At 36.7% G+C, this 21,583-nt stretch overlaps 1 protein-coding gene across 3 annotated transcripts in view; it reads right to left on the minus strand.

Moving 5' to 3' along the window:
- The window catches only part of LOC149802624 (coiled-coil domain-containing protein 57-like), a 73,468-nt gene that overhangs the window by 14,457 nt on the left and 37,428 nt on the right, over positions 1 to 21,583 (minus strand). For all 3 annotated transcript variants that reach the window (XM_089951942.1, XM_089951944.1, XM_089951943.1), the window contains 5 exons: positions 20,431 to 20,620; positions 12,185 to 12,382; positions 5,526 to 5,626; positions 4,142 to 4,342; positions 2,316 to 2,375 (listed from right to left, as the gene is read on the minus strand). In XM_089951942.1, coding sequence (XP_089808068.1) covers positions 2,316 to 2,375; positions 4,142 to 4,342; positions 5,526 to 5,626; positions 12,185 to 12,382; positions 20,431 to 20,620 — 750 coding nt within the window. The remainder of the gene's footprint in view (positions 1 to 2,315; positions 2,376 to 4,141; positions 4,343 to 5,525; positions 5,627 to 12,184; positions 12,383 to 20,430; positions 20,621 to 21,583) is intronic.

The raw sequence follows: 21,583 nt of genomic DNA on the forward strand, positions 1-21,583 counted from the left end.
GCTGAGGGAGGAAAACGATGCTGAGATTGGTAAAAAAATTCCAGATGGACAAAGTGCTGGGATGGATGGAGTGAGGTCTGAGATGCCCTAATTGCTCAGAAAACCTAAATGACTCAAAAGGTTAAGAAAATAATTTCTGCCTTTGATCCAAAATAAACTTACCTTGTGCTTTTGAAGGATGTTATCAAGATATGCTACCATTGTTGTTGATACAATTGACCAGAAGAGAGTGACTACACACCTTAAGATCTTGGTGAAAGCTCATGGGTTGATACTAAGACAGAATGGGAGTATTTGAAATTGTTAAATGGTTCCTGGGTAACCAAACATAGGGAACTAGTGCAAGAATGTGTGTATAGGACCACAAAAGTATGCTTCATTTAAACTCACTACAAATTTGTCCCATTTTAACTAAAGTCTGACTGAACTTGCAATCTCCATTAAAAGCCTTGGGGTCATTATGTATTTATTGATCTGGCAGAGGTCTATGACTGGTCTGAGGTGCTCACTGGGCTTGGATAAAAGATAATACTTGGAGTTCCACCCTGGAGACTTTCAGCCTGTTAACTCCATCACCTGCTTGACAAATAATAACCAGATCTCATTCTGTAAAATCCTGCCTCCTCCCAAATGCATGGCATGTTGTCCATTATGGAAGGGGAATCTGAATGGAGAGAGGGTCAGACTGCACATTCATTCTCATGAAACAGGTCAATCCAAGCCAGTTTTGAAAATGAAGAATCTGGTACCAACCAAAAGAATGTCTACAGGCATTTCAGGTAGCAAGTCCATAGAGTAGGAGGCTGGGAAAATGGGAAACCTTTTTTCTTTCCCCTTTATTAAACTGCCTCAAGAATTGTGAGGACTGTTGCTGCCTAAAGTTGTGACTGAGGTCAAAACAGTTGCTTTTGAGTAGTATTCAGCCTCTTATTCTTTGACTAGTGATCATCTCTCCACTGTGGCTGACACTGGTTCAGCTGTAAAGTAGGTGGCAAGGCAAGCAGAAGAGGCAGTTCTTGTGATACCTGCTTCTGAACCTCCTCAATTTGTTTGCCAAGCAGCAAAGATGTGCTAAAGGTGCTGTCTAAAAGGCCAAGGCATAATTTGCCTTAAGGGTGGACAAGTGCAGACAGGTATCTCATCTGACAAGGTGAAGGACAGTCAAAGCCATCAAGACATAGCCATTGTGAAGTGCATGGCCTGTTAATCACCTCCACAATGCAGGCTGTGGATTCCCTGCCGCCATGATCTCTATCTGCATTTTTTTAGGCCAGTTGCAAAATTACTAGCAAAGTCAAATCTAACATAGAGGATGTACTTACCATGCTTTGTACTACACTGAAGATGGCATGCAAGACATATTTGTCCACTTTATACAAAAATTAAATTATCAAATTTGACTGCTGCAATGTTCCTGTCCAAGGATAAAAGCCCAGTGCGGAATGTCAGTGAATATGTGCAGTACCAGCATGAAAAGAACCATCCTGGTAACTGGCTTTCATCAAAGAAAGTCTTGGAATTGCTCAGATCCTGTATTTTATCAGTAAGATGGTCTGAGATTTCCATTGACGGCTGTATGTCATTGTTTTTAAATCCACTGAAGCCTTGACCATGGCTTGCAAATGATGGGAATGTGAACATGTAAATGAACATAATTTTAGGTAGAATTCCTCCATGGCCACCTTAAAGCTGCATTCCATCAACTCTATTTTATAATCAGCATATATCGCAATTCGTCAATATTATCTCTGCACTCACTGTAATCCTCACTGGGCATTCCATCAACATCAGTAAAACATTCCAGTGGGCAGGGACAAAGTAGTGCCATCATCCCTGTGTATTAATTGTACCTCCTCAAAGGATAAGCCATAAAGAACTGAGTTGGCAGTAACATCAGTCACCTTGCATGTGTCACAGTTTGTGCATCTGTCTGGACTTGCTACATCTATCTTTGCTCATAGGCCTTGCTCACTGTACTATGGACCTTATGGTTGCTGACTAGAATACACAAACGCTGCACAGAGTTTGATTTTACACTTGGTACATTCAAGGCAGGTTCCTCCATCTTCTTCCTAATGTTAATTTGATTCAGGAACATTTAAGGGACTAATGATTTCTTATCTTAAAAATTCTTAAAATTTTGTAATCATTCTAGAAAGACAAATCAAGTTTTCCAAATTCAGGGGTTCTGCACTTAAACAAATTAACAGCTATCATCAAAACCTTCAGTGCTTAACATTTGAGAAAATAAGCTCAACATATCAGAATGAAGAATTAACAGACCATTTCAAACTTTACATTAATGGACCACTAACCTCAGCACCAAAGTTTATGGGTGGTCTTTTCTCTGCTAAATCAAGTTTCAGTTTTGACAGCTGAAATAGAACAAAAATCAAGTCACAGTTAAGAGTCAATTTACAATTTATTAATGAGGAAGGTGTCTTACATTCAAACTTTAAAATGTGTGTAAATTTACATGATAATCAGCATCTATCATCTATGGAATAGTTCAGACTAGAGGTCAGAGAAAATCTTGCCACAAATACCTGATACCTGTAAAAGGGCACTGTGTGCCACATACTTTGGACTCTTCTAGTGGAAGAAAGTGAAATTTAATGGTGAAGACCCAACAGTAGGCATAAAGTTCTCTTTGTCACCCCCATTATTGTAAATACCATCTAATCTCATTTATCAACTGTCAACCACTGCCATTACAGTCAACAGTCAACCATTACCATTACAGTCAACCACTGCCATTACAGTCAACAGTCAACCATTACCATTACAGTCAACCATTGCCATTACAGTCAACAGTCAACCATTACCATTACAGTCAACCATTGCCATTACAGTCAACAGTCAACCATTACCATTACAGTCAACTACTGCCATTACTGCCAGTTATTGCTACTACACATGCTGGAAGAACAAGACTAGATTTTACTTTGAATTATTGAATTATTTGGTTTGGTGCTTTAAGGCACAGCAAAATGAGTAGTTTATTTAGTGCCAAGGCAATTGGAGTAATTTGCCTGCCTAAGGACACACCACAGTAGCTGAACCAAGATTTGAACCTGCATGCTTTTGGTCATGAATCCAGCATGCTCACCACTGACACCAACCCAGCTCCATTACTATGAATGACTCAAAATTAATAAAAGTGAATACATTTTATCATGTCCGTTATTACCAAGTTTCTTGATCATAATTAAGAGGGAATCAACAATCCTAATTTCTGTGCAAAGACAAGTTATTTTATTAACAACACACATTGTGAGAAACGTTTTACTCCTATACTAATCATTGAAAGTAAAATATATGAATTAACCATGTTATAACAGAAGAAATTTAAATGTGTACATGTTGTGGACTTGCATTGGCTTCCAAAAAGAACAAGGACAAGTGTGGTAGCTTCCATGAGACTAGTAATTCACTAAAATTTTCCAGTCAATATACTTACATACAACATACATTTTTCTCATGGAATATGTCATATTAAAAGCAATGGTCAGATGATGGAAGCTGGATAAAGGAGACTATAGTCATGGTCTGTACAGCCCTGGAGAGCTGTTTTAAAGGACCTTTTGAGGAATTTTTCAAAGACTTGCAAAAGTGTTCAAGGAGTACTTTCCTTACTGAAGCTGCATAAATGAGTTAAAATGTAGAAATCTAGCTATTTAGCATGCCACTTACAAACTGCAGAGTTGCTATTCCTTCTGATAACTACCCATGGCATGTGGCATTTAATCCATTATCTCATTTTATTTATTATTCATTCCTTCTGTTTACTACCCATGGCATGTGGCATTTAATCCATTATCCCATTTTATTTATTATTCATTCCATCTGTTAACTACCATGTGGCATTTAATCCATGCACTATTATCCCACTTTATTTATTATTCATTATTTTTGGAAAACATAAATTTGACTTTAACAGGTGATCTAATTTATTTAGAGTTAATGTTTTTGTATTCCCTCAGATAAATTCATTTTAGAAAAATTCAAGGGAGATTTCAACAGATTTAATGACTTTTCATGGATTATGCCAACTCTGTCAAAATTAAAAGAGTTTTCACAGTGACCCCTAAAATTTAAGGATTTCTGAAGAGTGTAAGAACCATGCATACAGTCGACCTACCTCCTGCCTGAGAGCTGTGACCTCCATGTTCCTTTCTAGATTGCCTCGATAGTACTCATCTGCCTCCTTCCTTGCCTCTGCAAGCTGAAGTTCAAGTTCTGAGACTTTCTGACGCAGGCTGGCAATTTCTGCCTGATTACGTCGGCTCTGTGCACCAAACTCGTACCTCAGTTGGTCTATCTCCACTTGCTTCTGCTGAGACTGCAGAAAGAAAAATTTCTATTAGCTTATTATAACAAAGGATGTTAGAAGATAGTGAAATGTAAGGTGCTCCACATTTGTCAAAGGAGCACTTACTGTGCAGCTTTTCATATTTTATCTAGGTGTATGGAAGTACTCAATTAAATGTCAAGTCCAACTGTAAATTGTGCAGACCCAGATCTACCAGCATATTATACAAAAAAAGATATCATACATAACAAGTAAAAAAAAGTCTTCTTTCAAATAAAATTTAGAATGAAGTTAGCAATGCAATGTAAGAATCTTCAATTTTATACTGAACAATGATCTAACTTGATTACTGAGTACATAATTTAAAATATGTGGATTATGCCAAATAATAAAATATGTGAATTTGGAATAGAGATATTATCTTACAGATTTATGGCCATGATAACTGTGCCTACTTGATACCAGATCACTATCAAAGACAACAAAGTTTTTCTTTTAAAAAATATTTCAACAACCATGGATTAAAGACAATGAATTATACAAATCTGATTATCTGTACTGAAACTTCATATATTATGTGACTGAACATAAAGAGTAATAAAAGTTACTGGGCAAAATATTTTGTAAAAAGAAAAATTGTGTTCAGTTTGCAACATGTAAATTATTAAAATATTAAAAATTTTAATTTTTTTTTAAGGATATGACAAATAAGCATTTTGAAGGTAATATAAAACTGTAGGACACATCCATCTTAGACAATTTTTCTTTTTTTGTAAACTTATATAATTGTATGTAATTCTTTTAAAATATAAAATAGATTTTAATAATTCAGAATGTAATTTTTACACTGAATTGTTTCTCAGTTAAAACTTCCTGGGTGAGTAATGAATTAATAGATAAAACAATAATGGGTTTCCAGGCAAAATTTTAAGTTTATTATTAGTCTTGCTAATTCCAGAGTTAGTCTGACACATAAGGCAGGTAGACCCTATTGTTTGTCTTGGAGGGCAGTAGAACTTATCAGCTTTAATGTACAGAGAATTAAAATGTTGGGTACTAAAATACTATAGGCAAATAATGAATATCATTGTCTGGGTTATCTTTCTTAAATATTCAGATCCTTCTACAAGTTACAGTTCCCTTATGTGCAATACTTGACTGATAACTAGTGGAAGACAGGTGCAACTGGGTGGCTAATTATTTTTATTAACACCTCTTTGGCCAGGTTTTCATTAAGACCTTCTGTATGCTGGCTTCTGGCCTGCAGTTTCTTCAACTGGGCAGACAACTCTGTCTTTTCTGCTCTGAAAGATCCTGGAAAGGTATAGAGAAACAAACTTTTAGAGCAAAACATATTCTCCAGTAACAATTACCTGATCATATTACATTAGGAATACTTCCAATTCAGCCCTCCCAAGCTGTCAAACATGTTTGCCATATCTTCTGGATAGTTTTAGTAAAAAGAAATGCTTGCCATTGTGGACATCTGAATAGAGTGATCTCCCCACAGATATAGGATTGGTGTCAAATCCTGTCAACTGTCAGTTACTATTGGAGTGATGTGCACACAATTCAAGGAATGTAACTGTGGGAGAACTTGAAAGTGTGTGCACATGTTTAAAACTGGATAAGTATTATCAAAGAAACACATATTACTAACGATATTGGTTTCTTTATCAAATACTTTACTCAATCATATATTATTAAAACAGGTAACAGGATTATAGTGTTACATCCCCTTAAGCTAGAGAGGGACCTTTCTCTGGCCTCCTAACATATATAAAGTAATTACTAATTTTATGTGAGACACAGGTTAGAATTATTACATCACTTATGCATGGATATGAGTGTGACTAAAATTTACAATCCTGCAAATCCAGCAGCAGAAGTATACCCAAACTGTATGAAGCTGCTAAACAACCTGTGAAGTTAGCCTGTTGTGCTGCTGATATATGTCCCACTTTGGTAGGATGAAAGGTCTCTGAGGGAAGAGCTTGAGAATGTCATGCCTGACTTCCATCCCATGGCATGGATTATAGCTAGCATAGCTAATGATGCCCGCACTCACCTTGTGGGATATGTGCAAAAAATTTAGCTGGACTTGCGATAGTTCCTACTAGACTAAGCAGATAACCAATTATATCTGAGACAACACATAGTGAGAAGAAATTTCATCACCTTCCTGTTTTGAGTGTCCTCATTTCAGTGAAATCCACCAGCTTCCAACATAAAGGCTGCCCCTCCAAACGTCAAGCCTGATGATCACAGTCCCTGCTCACATAGAATTTAGCCTCAGAGTCGTACTTAGAAATTATTAAGATCCCCACCCTCTTCCCATAAACATGCTAAGTAGGAATGTGCAAACAAATTCATTTACATGTGCACCTGACATTGGCCCCTGAGTCTGACCTTGATTCCTTACCCAAAGTGACATAACCTGGGTCATTATTTGGAAACTATAAAGATTCCCCCATTTTATAACCATAAACAGGTAAGCCTGACTTAAATAATCATTGCTATTAGAAATCACAGTACATGTCTTGAGATTCCTAATGTATGGATTCATCTCTTATACACACGATGACCTCTTATGTGCAACCATCTGTCATGAGAGACCATTTGTTGTATAACAGAGTGGTCACTCAAGACAGGATTTACTATATACACTTACTGGACATGAAAAGATAAATAATATGTGCAACTTGCACTGGTCCTGGTATCTATCTCTGCCTGCCAGTTACTAAGACTCGAGTAATAGTTTCATAAATTATTGAGATATACAAATACAAGTTCAAATGTACAACTGCTACTGGCCCAGGACTTTATCCCAACCGCTGGGGACATAGCCCATGAGTGAAAACATGAAAAATATTGAGATCTCCATCTTTATTCATATATACACTTACTGGGTCCATTAAGTCAAAGTCAAGGTGCATCAGCCCTTAGGTAAAGCCTTACTCCCCCACCCTCACCCCCACACCAGGACTTAGTCCCTGGGTCCTAATTTAGAAACTATTCTTAAGATCCCAAACTTTGCCCCTGAGATAAATTAAAACGTAGAAAAACTACCCTTTAATCAACGAGATTAATGGTAAAACAGTGCCACAGCATAGATGTTCAGGTAACTACTGCATAATAGTAATATTTTGACAACAGACAAACACAATTTACTGTTTGCGGGTTTTAAAAAAATCTGTTGGGGAAAATCTACAATACAAGGCATCTTTCTTCAATGCAACAGCAGTACATATACAATGCTGTTGGGCATTTCTGTGCATGTAAGGTTTCCGTCTCCAATATTGAAGCAAAACGCATACCGAATTTGACCGATTGATGAAAATAAAATACAGCAATGCTTACCATTTGAAAAGAGGCAATTGTCACTAGAATATTCTGTTCAAAATAATATCAATTTTGGACACAGGGGATACCACCCCTGTGTTTTCCTGACTCAGGATATATTGGCTTATTCTGCACACAGCTTCAAAAAGATGTAATGTTTATCCATCGGGCTATAGAAATTAAAGGCATTACTTTGAAATGTTTCTGTCAGCAGTTCAGTCAAGTAATTAGGTCAGATTTATAGCTAGTTTTACAAAATTCAAAGTAAAAATGCCAATAAATGGCAAGAGATATTAAGCAAACTAAACCGATCTTGTAAAAAAGTTATTAAAGTTCAACATTTTATGAAAAATAAGCTATTACGTGGAAGAGAAACAACAATGAATAGGATGCATTGTGTTTACAACGTCTTGTTGATGGGGAAAAATTACTACAGACTATACACCGGGGAATTTCTTGAGAATTTACGTTCTAGCAGCAAGTTGACATGTTGGGTAGGAGACGATTTTATACATGTGGGACAGCTTCTTGCAAAATTGGAAACTTGGATTACAATGCAGTATTGTTTTAAGGTATACATTTTCATCTTTTATATAATGTATTTATTGGTATGATTATAAAAGATACATATTAATCGGATTTTCTGGGTTACCGATTCAAGAAGGTCATGGAGTGAGTCTTCATGTTGACATTTAGAAATCACATTTTCATGTGCATTTCAAGTCAAAATGTGGAATATTTTTGTACACTTTCTGAATATCACTTTAAAGTATGATTGTTCTTTCTTGAATTTTTGAGCCAAAATAACATGTGATCCAGTGTTTACAGAAATACTGTCAAATATCCACAGCAGTGACTTATTAGTGTTTTGCTTCTTGATGAATGCACTGTTTAGATGAAGGAGTATCATATGAATCGATGTGCAAACATTTCTTATCTTGCTTGTACTCACCATACTCCAGTCACATTGATAATGCAACTTGGTGAAGGATCTTTCATGTGCCAGTATGCAATGCTTCCATGGGTCAAGTACTCCATAGTATGGGACAAAGATTCACCAGATCTGGTCTAGATATACTGGGCATCCATAACAGAGCCAGGGGCTGGAAAAGGCATTATGGATACCAGAAACTGTGTTTTGGAACCAGGACATGGCATACTGAGAAAAAAGATCACTATAACCAGTCTGGGCAGTGGATGGTTTAGGTCAAGACTGTGCCAGAGCTTGAGATGTGATCTGGGGCTAGTTAATTTCTGGTATCTAAGTCCAATACCAGCTATCAAATGAATGATCACCATAGCCAGTACTGGAGTATGAATGAGGTGATGGAATGTCAGGGAATGTTTAGGTGATATGCTGTAAGATGTCGGTATTGGCCCTGTAGCCTGTGCTCCGATGTATTGCTGTTTTGTGATGGATTGCTGTAGCTGTGGCAATGTGGATTGGGTACAATAAATTAGGTCACTGCAGCCAATCACAGTGGTAGAAGGTTGGTCAGCAGACAGAGTGGTATCAAACAGCACGAAAGGATAGAGATATGGGTCATCATGATCCAACAAAAATACCCAATGCATCGAACTTACATGACCAAAGACTGGGATTGGTACCCCATACACCTGAACTTACGTGACCAAAGGCTGTGATTGGTACCCCATACACCTGAACTTACATGACCTAAGACTGTGATTGGTACCCTCTGCACCTGAACTTACATGAACAAAGGCCAAGATTGGTACCTTATGCACTTGAACTTACATGACAAATGGCTGTGATTGGTACCCCATGCACCTGGAGTTACATGACTAAAGGCCAAGACTAGTACCCTATGCACCTGAACTTACATGACCAAAGGCCAAGATTGGTACCCAATCCACCTGAAATTACACAACAAAAGGCCAATACTGGAACCCTATGCACCTGAACTTACATGACAAAAGGCTGTGATTGGTACCCTATGCACCTGAACTTGCATGACCAAAGGCCAAGATTGGTGCCCAATCCACCTGAACTTACACGACCAAAAGCCAAGATTGGTACCCTATGCACATGAACTTCCATGACCAAAAGCCAAGATTGGTACTATATCCACCTGAACTTACATGACCAAAGGCCAAGATTTGTACCCTATCCACCTGAACTTACATGACAAAAGGCTGTGATTGGTACCCTATGCACCTGAACTTACATGACCAAAGGCCAAGATTGGTACCCAATCCACGTGAACTTACATGACCAAAGGCCAAGATTGGTAGTCTATGCACCTGAACTTACATGACCAAAGGCTGTGATTGGACATTTGGTGGGACTTATGTCCTATGCACACTGAGCTTCTTTGATAAGGTGTGACACTCTTCCATCAATTCCATATAACTGCTGGAGGTATGTGACAGATGTACAAACAAATAAAATGTCTCCAGGCCAGCATCTTCATAACCACTTCCTGTATCAGTCAATTGCAACTCTATCTGCATCTGGGAAGAATAAGGGGATGGCATCTCAGCAACTCCTTGTTCTTCCAATTTACTGGATGTAATCATTGCAGTTGGCCTTTTCACACAATTCTCATGGAAATGTGGACTATTGTGATGTCCATCCACTATGCCCAGATTAATTCAAGTATGCCGAAAATGAAAGAGTCTGGTGTTGACAGGCAGGCTACTGGCAGGCACTGAGGTGGCAAATCATGAAAGATTGTTGGGAGGCCTAGCAATAATACATGCAGTGCATATGAATAAACAACCAATAATGAGCACCATGGAAAAAATTATTTTTCACTTCTGCAAAAATTCACATCAATATCAAAAAATTTCATAAAACAATGACTGCAATGTAGTAAATATCTTTCTGCTCAATATTTTACAGATTCTGTGATGGATGGAATATAATCTACCAGACGTTAGGATTTTATGAACACAAGACAAGATGTACATCATATCCACTGAAAGCTAAAAACTGGTTGAACAGTTGTAGCCACCTAGTAGTGGCAAGTGGAGGTAATTGTAGGATTGGGAAGAGTTTCTTCCCTTGTCCATAGGTTCTACAGATGGAAAAGACATATATATATATAAACATAATAGTTACCCCTATTCAAACAAACTTGGGAAATTTTAGTCAACAATAACATGAAAAAGTTCAAGGTGTGTAGCACCACATCACAAGTGGAGTCATGAAAACCCACTCAAAACTGAGATTTCACTTGTATGTCCTAAATTAGACTGGAGGAAATTTTGATGTTCAACCAAAGAAAAAGTCATTTACATTTACTAATGACTGGTGGAAAGTTTGATGTTCCACCAATGAATAAACTCATAACATTTGCCCATGACTGGCAGAAATTTTGATGTTAAAAAATGAAACAGCCTATTACATTTCCAATGTGATGCAATTTGTCATTAGAAGCTGATTTTACCATCAATATATGGATTGGTAGCCACTGTGTATATTTATTTTAATATCAAAAACTGCTATGACTACATTCAGTGAACAGATATTCAATATGGTATAGATAAATTACTGGCAAATTAACAATGTACTGGTATCTAATAAAAGAAACATAATTACACACATGTACCAATGTCCCCTCTAGACTAACACTATTCAGATTAAACCAATACATGCACAGGGGAAGCCACTCTTAAGGTATGAACATACGAGCTGTAACAAAGCTTTTACAGTGGTGTCCCCATAAATAAAAAATAATCAAAAATCGGTTGAAGAAATAAAACAACTGAGTGTTCAGTTATGATTTTCCAAAACTGATTGGGTTTCCTTTTGTTTATGCTGGTTTTAATGGCACTTTTAACACATTATTTGCTATAGCATGCCAAACAAATAGGAGCTGAAGGTCTTTCCCGAGTACACAATGGGCATTGAGGCAGCCAACCTGGTATGTCTAGACTATAATGACTACAGTTTAATTTTCCTAACTGTTGGACTTTTTGTGATGAAATCTTCCAGAAAGGTCAAAATATGTGAATAACACCTTCCAGCTAATATTCCACCATATAGTACAACCTATGCAATAACAATGCTACAGATGATAAACTGTTCACCTTTTACACCATGCAAGCAACTTACAGATAATGCAAACTTGACACTGTCCATGAAAAAAATATATCTCCAACCAATTAAAACTCATGGTCAATCAGTTATAATGAACTACTCATAAATCTATGAATTCCGTCACTTGATTTCCAACATGAAGCTGCTGAGGATCCAAGTAGTACCTCCATGCTCAAATATTCCAACAGTAATGCATGGCATGACCATGTAATGCTCCCCCATGTTAAACACACAATTGCTGAGACTTTAATAAAGAAATAGTAATGTGATTGGTTTGCACCTCTGCAGATGTTTGTGGTGGCTCACCAGAAACAGGAGGTTTCCTCTGAATTTTCAAGTTTCCTCCACCTTCAGCATGACTTTATAATAACATCTGTGATGCCAAGAATTTATTATACCATCTGTGAAAAATTGTATTTGAATAATTAAATGAAACTTTCAACTTTAAAAGAGGTCAAACCTGTTACCTATCATATCATTAAGGGACTGAATATGGCTCCTCACTAAAGCGTTGTCCTTGACTGCTGACATCACTTCCTCCTCATTAGTTGGAGGCTGAACGGCTGAGCTTCTTCCAAACTTCCTCACAACATCTACTTCCTGATCTAATTCTCTGTTTTTCTGACGTAATTCTCTGTTTTCTTTCTCCAAGTTTTTCACATATTCTGTAAAGTGGGTACATAATGCATAATGAACATAATGATTTTTAAACTGGTTAGAGTGAAATTTTCAAAGTATCTTCTGGAAGATCTCAGTATGAACTATTTATTGTGGTTCTGAATACAGGTACCACACTTTGTCATGGGACAAAGATAAAGTAGTAATCACACACTTTCTCTGAACCTCTGCAGTTGCACAATCAAATAAAAGATCTGTTTCATTTAAACATTGTTAAAGAAATTAATAATTGCTATGGTTTTCTGAATGCTCTGAAGCATTAAAAAAAAACATACAATTTAAACTACATCTGCGGCTTACTCAAATTTACAGATGTCTTCCCTGCATCCTCAATGTTTTATTGGAAAAGCTCTAAGATGTTTCCTTGTTCTCTATTCTTTAGATGGTTTTCTTTTTCCTTGACACAGTGCAACAAAATGCCATAACAGCTGTATTCCAATGTCAGGCTTCAAATAAAAATTTCTGCAGATAGGTCACTGCATATACATTACTGTACTACAATGCTGATTGGTCATGATAGGTCATATTAAAGATGTCAGCCTACCAATTAAATTAAATAATCGTTAATATTTGCAGTGAGTCAAATCACATGCTCTAAACAACCAAATACAAGAACAAGCAGAAGGACTAATTTATTGGACTAAACAGTATCAGTACAAGCACAGGGACTGATTTATTGGACTAAACAATATCAGTACAAGTACAGTGACTGATTTATTGGACTAAACACTATCAGTACAAGCACAGTGACTGATTTATTGGACTAAACAGTATTAGTACAGGCAAAGGGACTGATTTATTGGTCTAAATGGTATCAATACAAGCACAGGGACTGATTTATTGGACTAAACAGTATTAGTACAGGCAAAGGGACTGATTTATTGGTCTAAATGGTATCAATACAAGCACAGAGACTGATTTATTGGACTAAACAGTATCAGTACAAGCACATGGACTGATTTATTGGACTAAACACTATCAGTACAAGCACAGGGACTGATTTATTGGACTAAACAGTATCAGTACAAGCACAGTGACTGATTTATTGGACTAAACAGTATTAGTACAGGCAAAGGGACTGATTTATTGGTCTAAATGGTATCAATACAAGCACAGGGACTGATTTATTGGACTAAACAGTATCAGTACAAGCACAGCGACTGATTTATTTGACTAAACAGTATCAGCACAAGCACAGTGACTGATTTATTGGACTAAACAGTATCAGTACAAGCACAGGGACTGATTTATTGGACTAAACAGTATCAGCACAAGCACAGTGACTGATTTGGACTAAATAGTATCAGTACAAGCATGGGGACTGATTTATTGGACTAAACAGTGTCAGTACAAGCACAGGGACTGATTTATTGGACTAAACAGTATCAATACAAGCACAGGGACTGATTTATTGGACTAAACAGTATTAGCACAAGCACAGTGACTGATTTACTGGACTAAACAGTGTCAGTACAAGCACAGAGACTGATTTATTGGACTAAACAGTATCAGTACAAGAACAGGGACTGATTTATTGGACTAAACAGTATCAACACAAGCACAGGGACTGATTTATTGGACTAACAGTATCAGTACTATGTCCCTGGACTGATTTTTTGGTCAAAACAGTATCAATACAAGTACAGTGACTGATTTATTGGACTGAACAGTATCAGTACAAGCAGAGTGACTGATTTACTGGTCTAAACAGTATCAATACAAGCACAGGGACTGATTTATTGGACTAAACAGTATCAGTACAAGCACAGAGACTGATTTATTGGACTAAACAGTATTAGTACAGGCAAAGGGACTGATTTATTGGTCTAAATGGTATCAATACAAGCACAGAGACTGATTTATTGGACTAAACAGTATCAGTACAATCACAAGGACTGATTTATTGGACTAAACAGTATCAGTACAAGCACAGAGACTGATTTATTGGACTAAACAGTATCAGTACAAGCATAGGGACTGATTTAATGGACTAAACATCACATGCTCTGCCTTATGGTCAGCATATAAAAAGTACTTACCACAAAACATTTTAATGCAAAAATTCTAAACTACAGATTGTTATTCCCTTCTGACATATTTTATGACATTTTGTACTCAGAGCTTTTCAATTTATAGCAACAATACAACTTAATCCATTTACCTAACAGACAGGGTTTACATAGTGTAGATTATTTTTAAAGTATTTTCCAATCAACTCATTACTGTTGTAATAAAAACGAAGAGAAGCAATCCTTTTATCTTTGCACTATAAATTTCAACCTTTTGTTACAGTTTAAACATTCACAGTAGGCAATGTTATAGAAAAAAATATTATTGATTATCACTACCATCATTAATAGTCAGTTTATTCAAGGATGCTATCATTGTATTAAAGATTTCAAAGTTGTAATTATGAACATAGGAAATGATAAAGGATTGGGGTTTTCTTACATTCTTACCACTGTATGAACCACTTCCATCTCATACAATAATTTCATCACATGATTTATCATTTAAATTAAAACTGAAAAACTATTTCTTAGTATTTGTCTTATCATTATGAAAGTGGTAAGGGCCTATCAAAACTTGTCATTTTTAGAAAATTATACCATATAAAAAGTTGTCCAATGGTTTTACTGTCTTCATTGCTGCAGTAACATAGCAGTAGCAGGCTCATTGATTTTATTCTGCACCTAATATTATGTTCACTAGGCAATAGTGAAACCATTTCATCTTCACATCAAAGAAGTATTAAAAATACATTCAAGAAACCAGGATGAAAGAGCTCTGACAAAAACTGGAGAAGTGTCCATCCCATGGCATGGATCATTACATTTAGAGAACAGTTTCATTCACATAAAATGTCTGTGGTGACTGTCCTAGCTTCACAAGCTAATATGCAAAGCGAATTCATTAGTGGGTTTAGTCCAATATGCAGAATAGATAACCTTCTTTATTCAGGATGAAAGTGTCCATGTTAATATATTATCTTCCACTCTCTGAAGGCAAATGAGTCGTGATCTCCCTCGATGCAATGGCTCAGTCTTCCTTAAGTAAAACTTCAAAGCTTGCACTGGGTCATGTAGATGACCTGGAGATGAAGTGTCCAAAATCAACAATAATTATTACCAGTATCAGATTACTCATGAATGGTAGCCTGTTCTTGGCAATGAGAGCAGGGAGTTTCATGAATGATATTGAGCCATCCTGTTGTAACTGCATGCAGATGAATCGACCAACAGGAAATATATTTGCTGATTTTGCCTGCCAATGGTCAAATCAGTGAGGAGGAGGGACTTATGTGTGAGGTGAACTAATCAAGCTCTTGAGAGCAGTTTAAATGGTGTCTTGTGCAGCCAGGTAAATACCAATGATAAATTCCACTTCGGCAAGGTTCAAGTGTCATTGGCCAGGTGAAATCCAAAATGAACCAAAGATTGGATAGGTCTTTGGTTTGTCCGATATCCTCTCTTCCATGATAACACAATGTGCCAGTGATCATGCAACAGTAGGTTTAACTGTGATCGGTGCTAACCATTCTGATCAGAGCCATACGAAGTTAGCTACTGAGGTATGGATGCCTACATTGGTATAAAACACTCCTGTGCAATCCACTGAGATTATATTTCATTGCTTTCATATGCCTCTAACATGGAAGGCCATCTCACCTGAGGGATTCTCCACCACTTCTTGCGAGAACTGTTTGTTCTTAAGGGCATCTTTTAATAATATCCAGATGTACAGGTTCAGTAACTCTGGGTTGGGATGAAACACCTGCCACTGTGGTTGCTTGAGTGAAGAGAGAATATTGCAATTCCTGGTGATCCTGTTGCAAGATTTATTAGATTGATCGAAGATTTTCCATTTGAGTGGAGAAATCAGGATGAGGTGACCCACCAGTTATTTTGATTACTGGATCACCTTCAGAACCTCTGGTGTTGAAGATGTGGATAGATTCACCATTCCAATCTATAGACAGAGAATCAATTATCCAGGCTTTTTGGATCCAAGACTGGTGACACAAAGGATGGGAATTTGGCACTCCACCATGTCACCATTAAGTTCATCATAGGTCAATCCCATCAAACATCTATTGTGTGAAAACTGAAGGAAGAAGAGACCATTCCCATTGTATTAGTTCCTTCTTGCAGGACAATGAGTCTGCCAATACATAACCAGCCTAGGATGTCAAACTTTTACATGGTTTTCACCTCAAGAATGTTGATATGTGAATAATGATGATGAGGGGGCTACACTCCTATGGCATCTGGAAGTGGTAGGAGACTTGCTCCCAAATTCCTCCATGTTTGCATCCATACTGATTGTGATTGCCAGAGGTTGTACTTATGGAGGTATCCTCAACATGATTCCAGAGTTGTTTCTATGCATTAACGATGCAACTTCATATTGTGCAGATTATGATAGTTGGTCCAATGGCCAAAGGTTCAGTCTCCAGTTAGACCCCATAATCAGTGTTACAGGAGCCCAAAAAAGCAAGCTAGAACTAATATGTCTGCTGCTGCACTGAACAAAGTTTGGCAGGTGAAGGAATTCCTTAGCAGATGAATTGCTCTCTAGAAACCATTGGATTAATCCAATTCTCATTCCTTGGGGAAAACATATTCTTTTAATTTGAATATTGATTCCAGACCTAGTTGACCAAAATCCTGAAAGGGTACAAGGTTGGAGAGGTATTTATTCACATGGAATTGAGAATGATGAGGGTAACATGTGAAATCATGTCTTGCTCCAAAATATAACAGACCTGCTGTTTTATAGTCTGTAAGCAAATCACAGAACTTTTGGAAGCTGTGTGAGTGGGTACATAAGTCACGCCTCTTGCAAGTCCACACTGATTACATATTCTCAACTATGGACAGCATTAGAACCCATCGTTGTATTTCATTGCGAAACCAAGAGAGTAAAAGAGTTGACTGAATGCATTAGGTTGATGACCAAGTGATAAAGTTTAGCTGAAAGAATTCTTGGCAAAGGCTAAGAAGATGTGCTGAACATGTTAGTCTCCAGGAAACCATTCGTCAGGTCCACGTGTCATGATAAATCTTCCCCATTGTGCAATGAAAGATTATAGCATTCTCCCTACTGTGACAAGGGGAACATGAATGTATGTCATTTGAGATAAGATGGGTCTTGTGGAAATGCTGGTGAAAACAATCAACCTCCCTTTGACTCTTAATTTAGTTCAAGAGAACTGTGGTTGTATATTCAGTATGACTGCTTCCCAGTGGCAAGTGCTTTAGAGACATCCCTGCGACCTTTTGTTGGTCGCAAATCCCTCTGTCATAGCAGAGACTGTGAGGGATGGAAGGGATGTATCCTTGGTAGCTTGCTGTGAATTCCATCAACCTGATCATTAAAGAGATTAGATGATTAGGGCTGCAAGCATAGCTTGGACTAAGATGGTCTTGAGCTAAGGTGGAAGTAAAGAACATTGAACCTCATTCCACCTGATATAAGTTCATAGCTGCTATTATGGCCATGGCCATTGTATGTTGGAACTCCATGGTACAGAGTGGGCGATTCATTAACCATGCTCCCATGTATTCCATTCAGATTCAGGGTGGGAGAAGGTAAGCTGTATTCCATCTATTGAAGATTACCATAGATATTAGATGATGCAATGTTGATCCCACTGTCTCGATGCTATGAATCAACTCATGGATATTCAAATGGAAAAAAGAGGGAAGGAACTGTGAATAGAATATCAGAACTGTAGACCCAGCAGGTGATATAGAGGAAAGAGGACAGAACTCCGATGGGAATATGAGAGAATATGCTACTTGGCATGAGCAGAAGTAAATAACAATATCATGAGATTTGGTGCCAATCCTGGTATCAAAGAGAGATCACTCCATCTAACTGCCACCTAAATGTGCAGATAACTTTAAGCATTTTAGCCTGGGAGGACTGGATTTACAAGGTAGTAGTAGTTCTTCTTAGGTATTATGACAAGGGTAATGTATCTGAAGAAGAAACAAGGGCCAAGTTCCAAATTCAGTAAACATTCTCATTTCAAATGACTTATCAGATATTTATAGCTTTCTTTTATAAAAATTTAAAAAACGTAGCATTCTTTATATTACTATAAAATAACTAGGGATGGACAGGTACCTGGCCTGGCCAGGTTTCGCACTACCTAGAAATACCCAGTCTGGCTGGGTTTTAAGACAAAATTTTGATCATGCTGGGTCAGGTCCCCCCTACCAGCAGTAATAAAATAAAAACAAAAACATGATTCACAAAAATGGGGGTAAGAGATGGGGTAGGGAAACTGTACAAAATGGGAGTGAAGAAACCAGACCCAGTTAAAATCGACCCAACCATGTAGTTTCCTGCTGTATGCCCAGGCACAGTATCCTGCAAAATTTCACCACCTGTCCATCCCTAACAATAACATGAGCTGCAACATAATTATATGAGACTGCAAAAATCCTTTCACAATAAGAGGGCTGAAAGACATATATGACTCACCCAACTCTGTAAATGCATAGTACCTAAGACATATATGACTCACCCAACTCTGTAAATGCATAGTACCTAAGACATATATGACTCATCTAACTCTATAAATGCATAGTACCTAAGACATATATGACTAACCTAACTCTATAAATGCATAGTACCTAAGACATATATGACTCATCTAACTCTATAAATGCATAGTACCTAAGACATATATGACTAACCTAACTCTATAAATGCATAGTACCTAAGACATATATGACTCACCTAACTCTATAAATGCATAGTACCTAAGACATATATGACTCACCTAACTCTATAAATGCATAGTACCTAAGACATATATGACTCACCTAACTCTATAAATGCATAGTACCTAAGACATATATGACTCATCTAACTCTATAAATGCATAGTACCTAAGACATATATGACTAACCTAACTCTATAAATGCATAGTACCTAAGACATATATGACTCACCTAACTCTATAAATGCATAGTACCTAAGACATATATGACTCACCTAACTCTATAAATGCTTACAACAAATAAAATGTATTTGTTCAGAAATCGTCATAAGACAAGAAATGCCCATGCTTACCTAACAAATGCTGTACCAGTCAAATCTGTTTTTTCCTAACATAATTTACTAACATCTAGGTATGAATCTAGCTTTCTAAACACAATGACATAATCTTTCTCTTTCAATAATAATTACTTGAAAATTTAACTTCTTGAAAAATATATATTTTTACACTGTTATGAGTCAAATAGATCCAAAATCACTTATAAAATGTACAGATAAATGCATATTTTCTTGTGTAACTCCATTGCTGAATATGCATCTCCAAATATGGGTCATTATTTAGGGTACAGGAAAAGGTACCCTCACTAAGTGCTAACAAAATAATAGCTGAATTTAAAATGTTAAAATTCATAACATTTGTACAAGATGAAGATCACAGACTTCTTATCAAATACACAAAGTATAAGATAATAAATTAAATGCATCTTCTGACATTAACTGATGAAAGAATGGTACAGAGTTATTAAAACCTGTGTAAGAGAAACTTTCTATAACCATTTTTCTGGCTGCTTGCTTTCAATACAGTTTTAGATGCAGCACCAAATGCCATCTGAAACCAACCATTGATATTTTTTCACCTTAACTTTTATCATGAAACTGCTGACAATGTAATTCTCTGTGGCACTCAATTATTTGGAAAATACTGACAGTGCAGTGTTGTTTCTTATTTTGTGGACCATGATGGATTATTTATAGAAATACATTTTGTCACTGTGTGATTATATCCATTAAATATTATACTTAAATGTTAAATTAAAGAGAAGAAATAAAAGAAACTGGACAACTCTAGATGAGCTGTGGAAAATCCTAAACTACCCAACGGATACAGTCCTGAACTGATAACATAATGGCATCAATATTTTTCCCAGTTTAGTGAGCAGTTTACTATTGTAAAGTCTGACATTCAGCCCATTACATAATCACACATTTGTAAAAGTATAAGTAATGGGGGAAAAAAAGCTACCATCAGCCACACTGCCTGTGGATCCCTTGGTTGTAGTCTCGATGTTCCTGGCTGACAAGGGAATCTCCTGACCCAATTCTTCCATCTGCTTCCTCATCTCCTGTATCACCATCTTTAGACTCTCATTCTGTTGCTGCAACTTTGAAAACTCATCCAAAATCTCCCCTCCAGACTCTTTCTCAACCACCGTCTACGTGGAATAATTATAACAAAATAAGGCTACTATGTACTTCAATCATGTTAACTCATTTTTAACTCACAGTTTTATTTTCTGGCAATATAAAGATATGACTGATTAACCGATCCAAATTTGAAATCAGTGAGACCCATAGCAAAACATGACAATGCATTTACAATAATTAAAAAGAAAATTCATTTCTTGAATTTTTTTGTGGGGTACAAATAATGTAATTAATTTCTTAACTTGCATGAAAACTAATTATTCTATTTCCATAAAGTTTACATTGTGTAAAGTTATTTAACTGACAAATAAAATACAATGAATCTGAATTGATGAGAATATAAATGTGAGATGGGACTGATGCTCTACTGTCTGAAAAGGATATCCAGGAATTTAAGATAAGACCAATTCATCCTTTTAACTGCTGAATGTTGAAACTGTCTCTGATATTCTTGATGGATAAGATCTTTAAATCAGCCAATGTAGCAGCCATTTTGGATGTAAGATCAGAATTAGTTTCACTGATGACAAACAATACATTATTGGAATACTTTTTGTGTAACCCATGCCAGTGACCATCCATTCAGGAGAATTAGTGACAAGATTTCAATAGGTTCATTTTGGCAGCTATATAGGTTGACTGCGGGGAACTATTTTCATTTAAAAAAAAACTAATAAGAAATCTTAATAGGTGAAAACCCTATGTCAATATGACCATCCATTCTGGAAATGTAGCATTAAGATTTTCAAGACGGCCATTATAGTGGTGATTTTGGATGTCAGATCAGCATCTGGGACAACTAGACACCATAAGAAATCATATCATCATCATTAGATGTTTCTTTCCATTTAGGAAGATAAGCAATAAGAAGAATTTCAAGATGGATGTCATAGTGACCCTATTTTGAGGTCAGATTCACATTTTATTTCAGAATCAACTAGATATGATAATTAGTCTTCTGGTGAAAACTA

The sequence above is a fragment of the Sinohyriopsis cumingii genome, chromosome 3 (assembly GCF_028554795.1).
Source record: "Sinohyriopsis cumingii isolate HCF-2022 chromosome 3, ASM2855479v2, whole genome shotgun sequence".
In the NCBI taxonomy this organism is placed as follows: Eukaryota; Metazoa; Mollusca; class Bivalvia; order Unionida; family Unionidae; genus Sinohyriopsis; species Sinohyriopsis cumingii.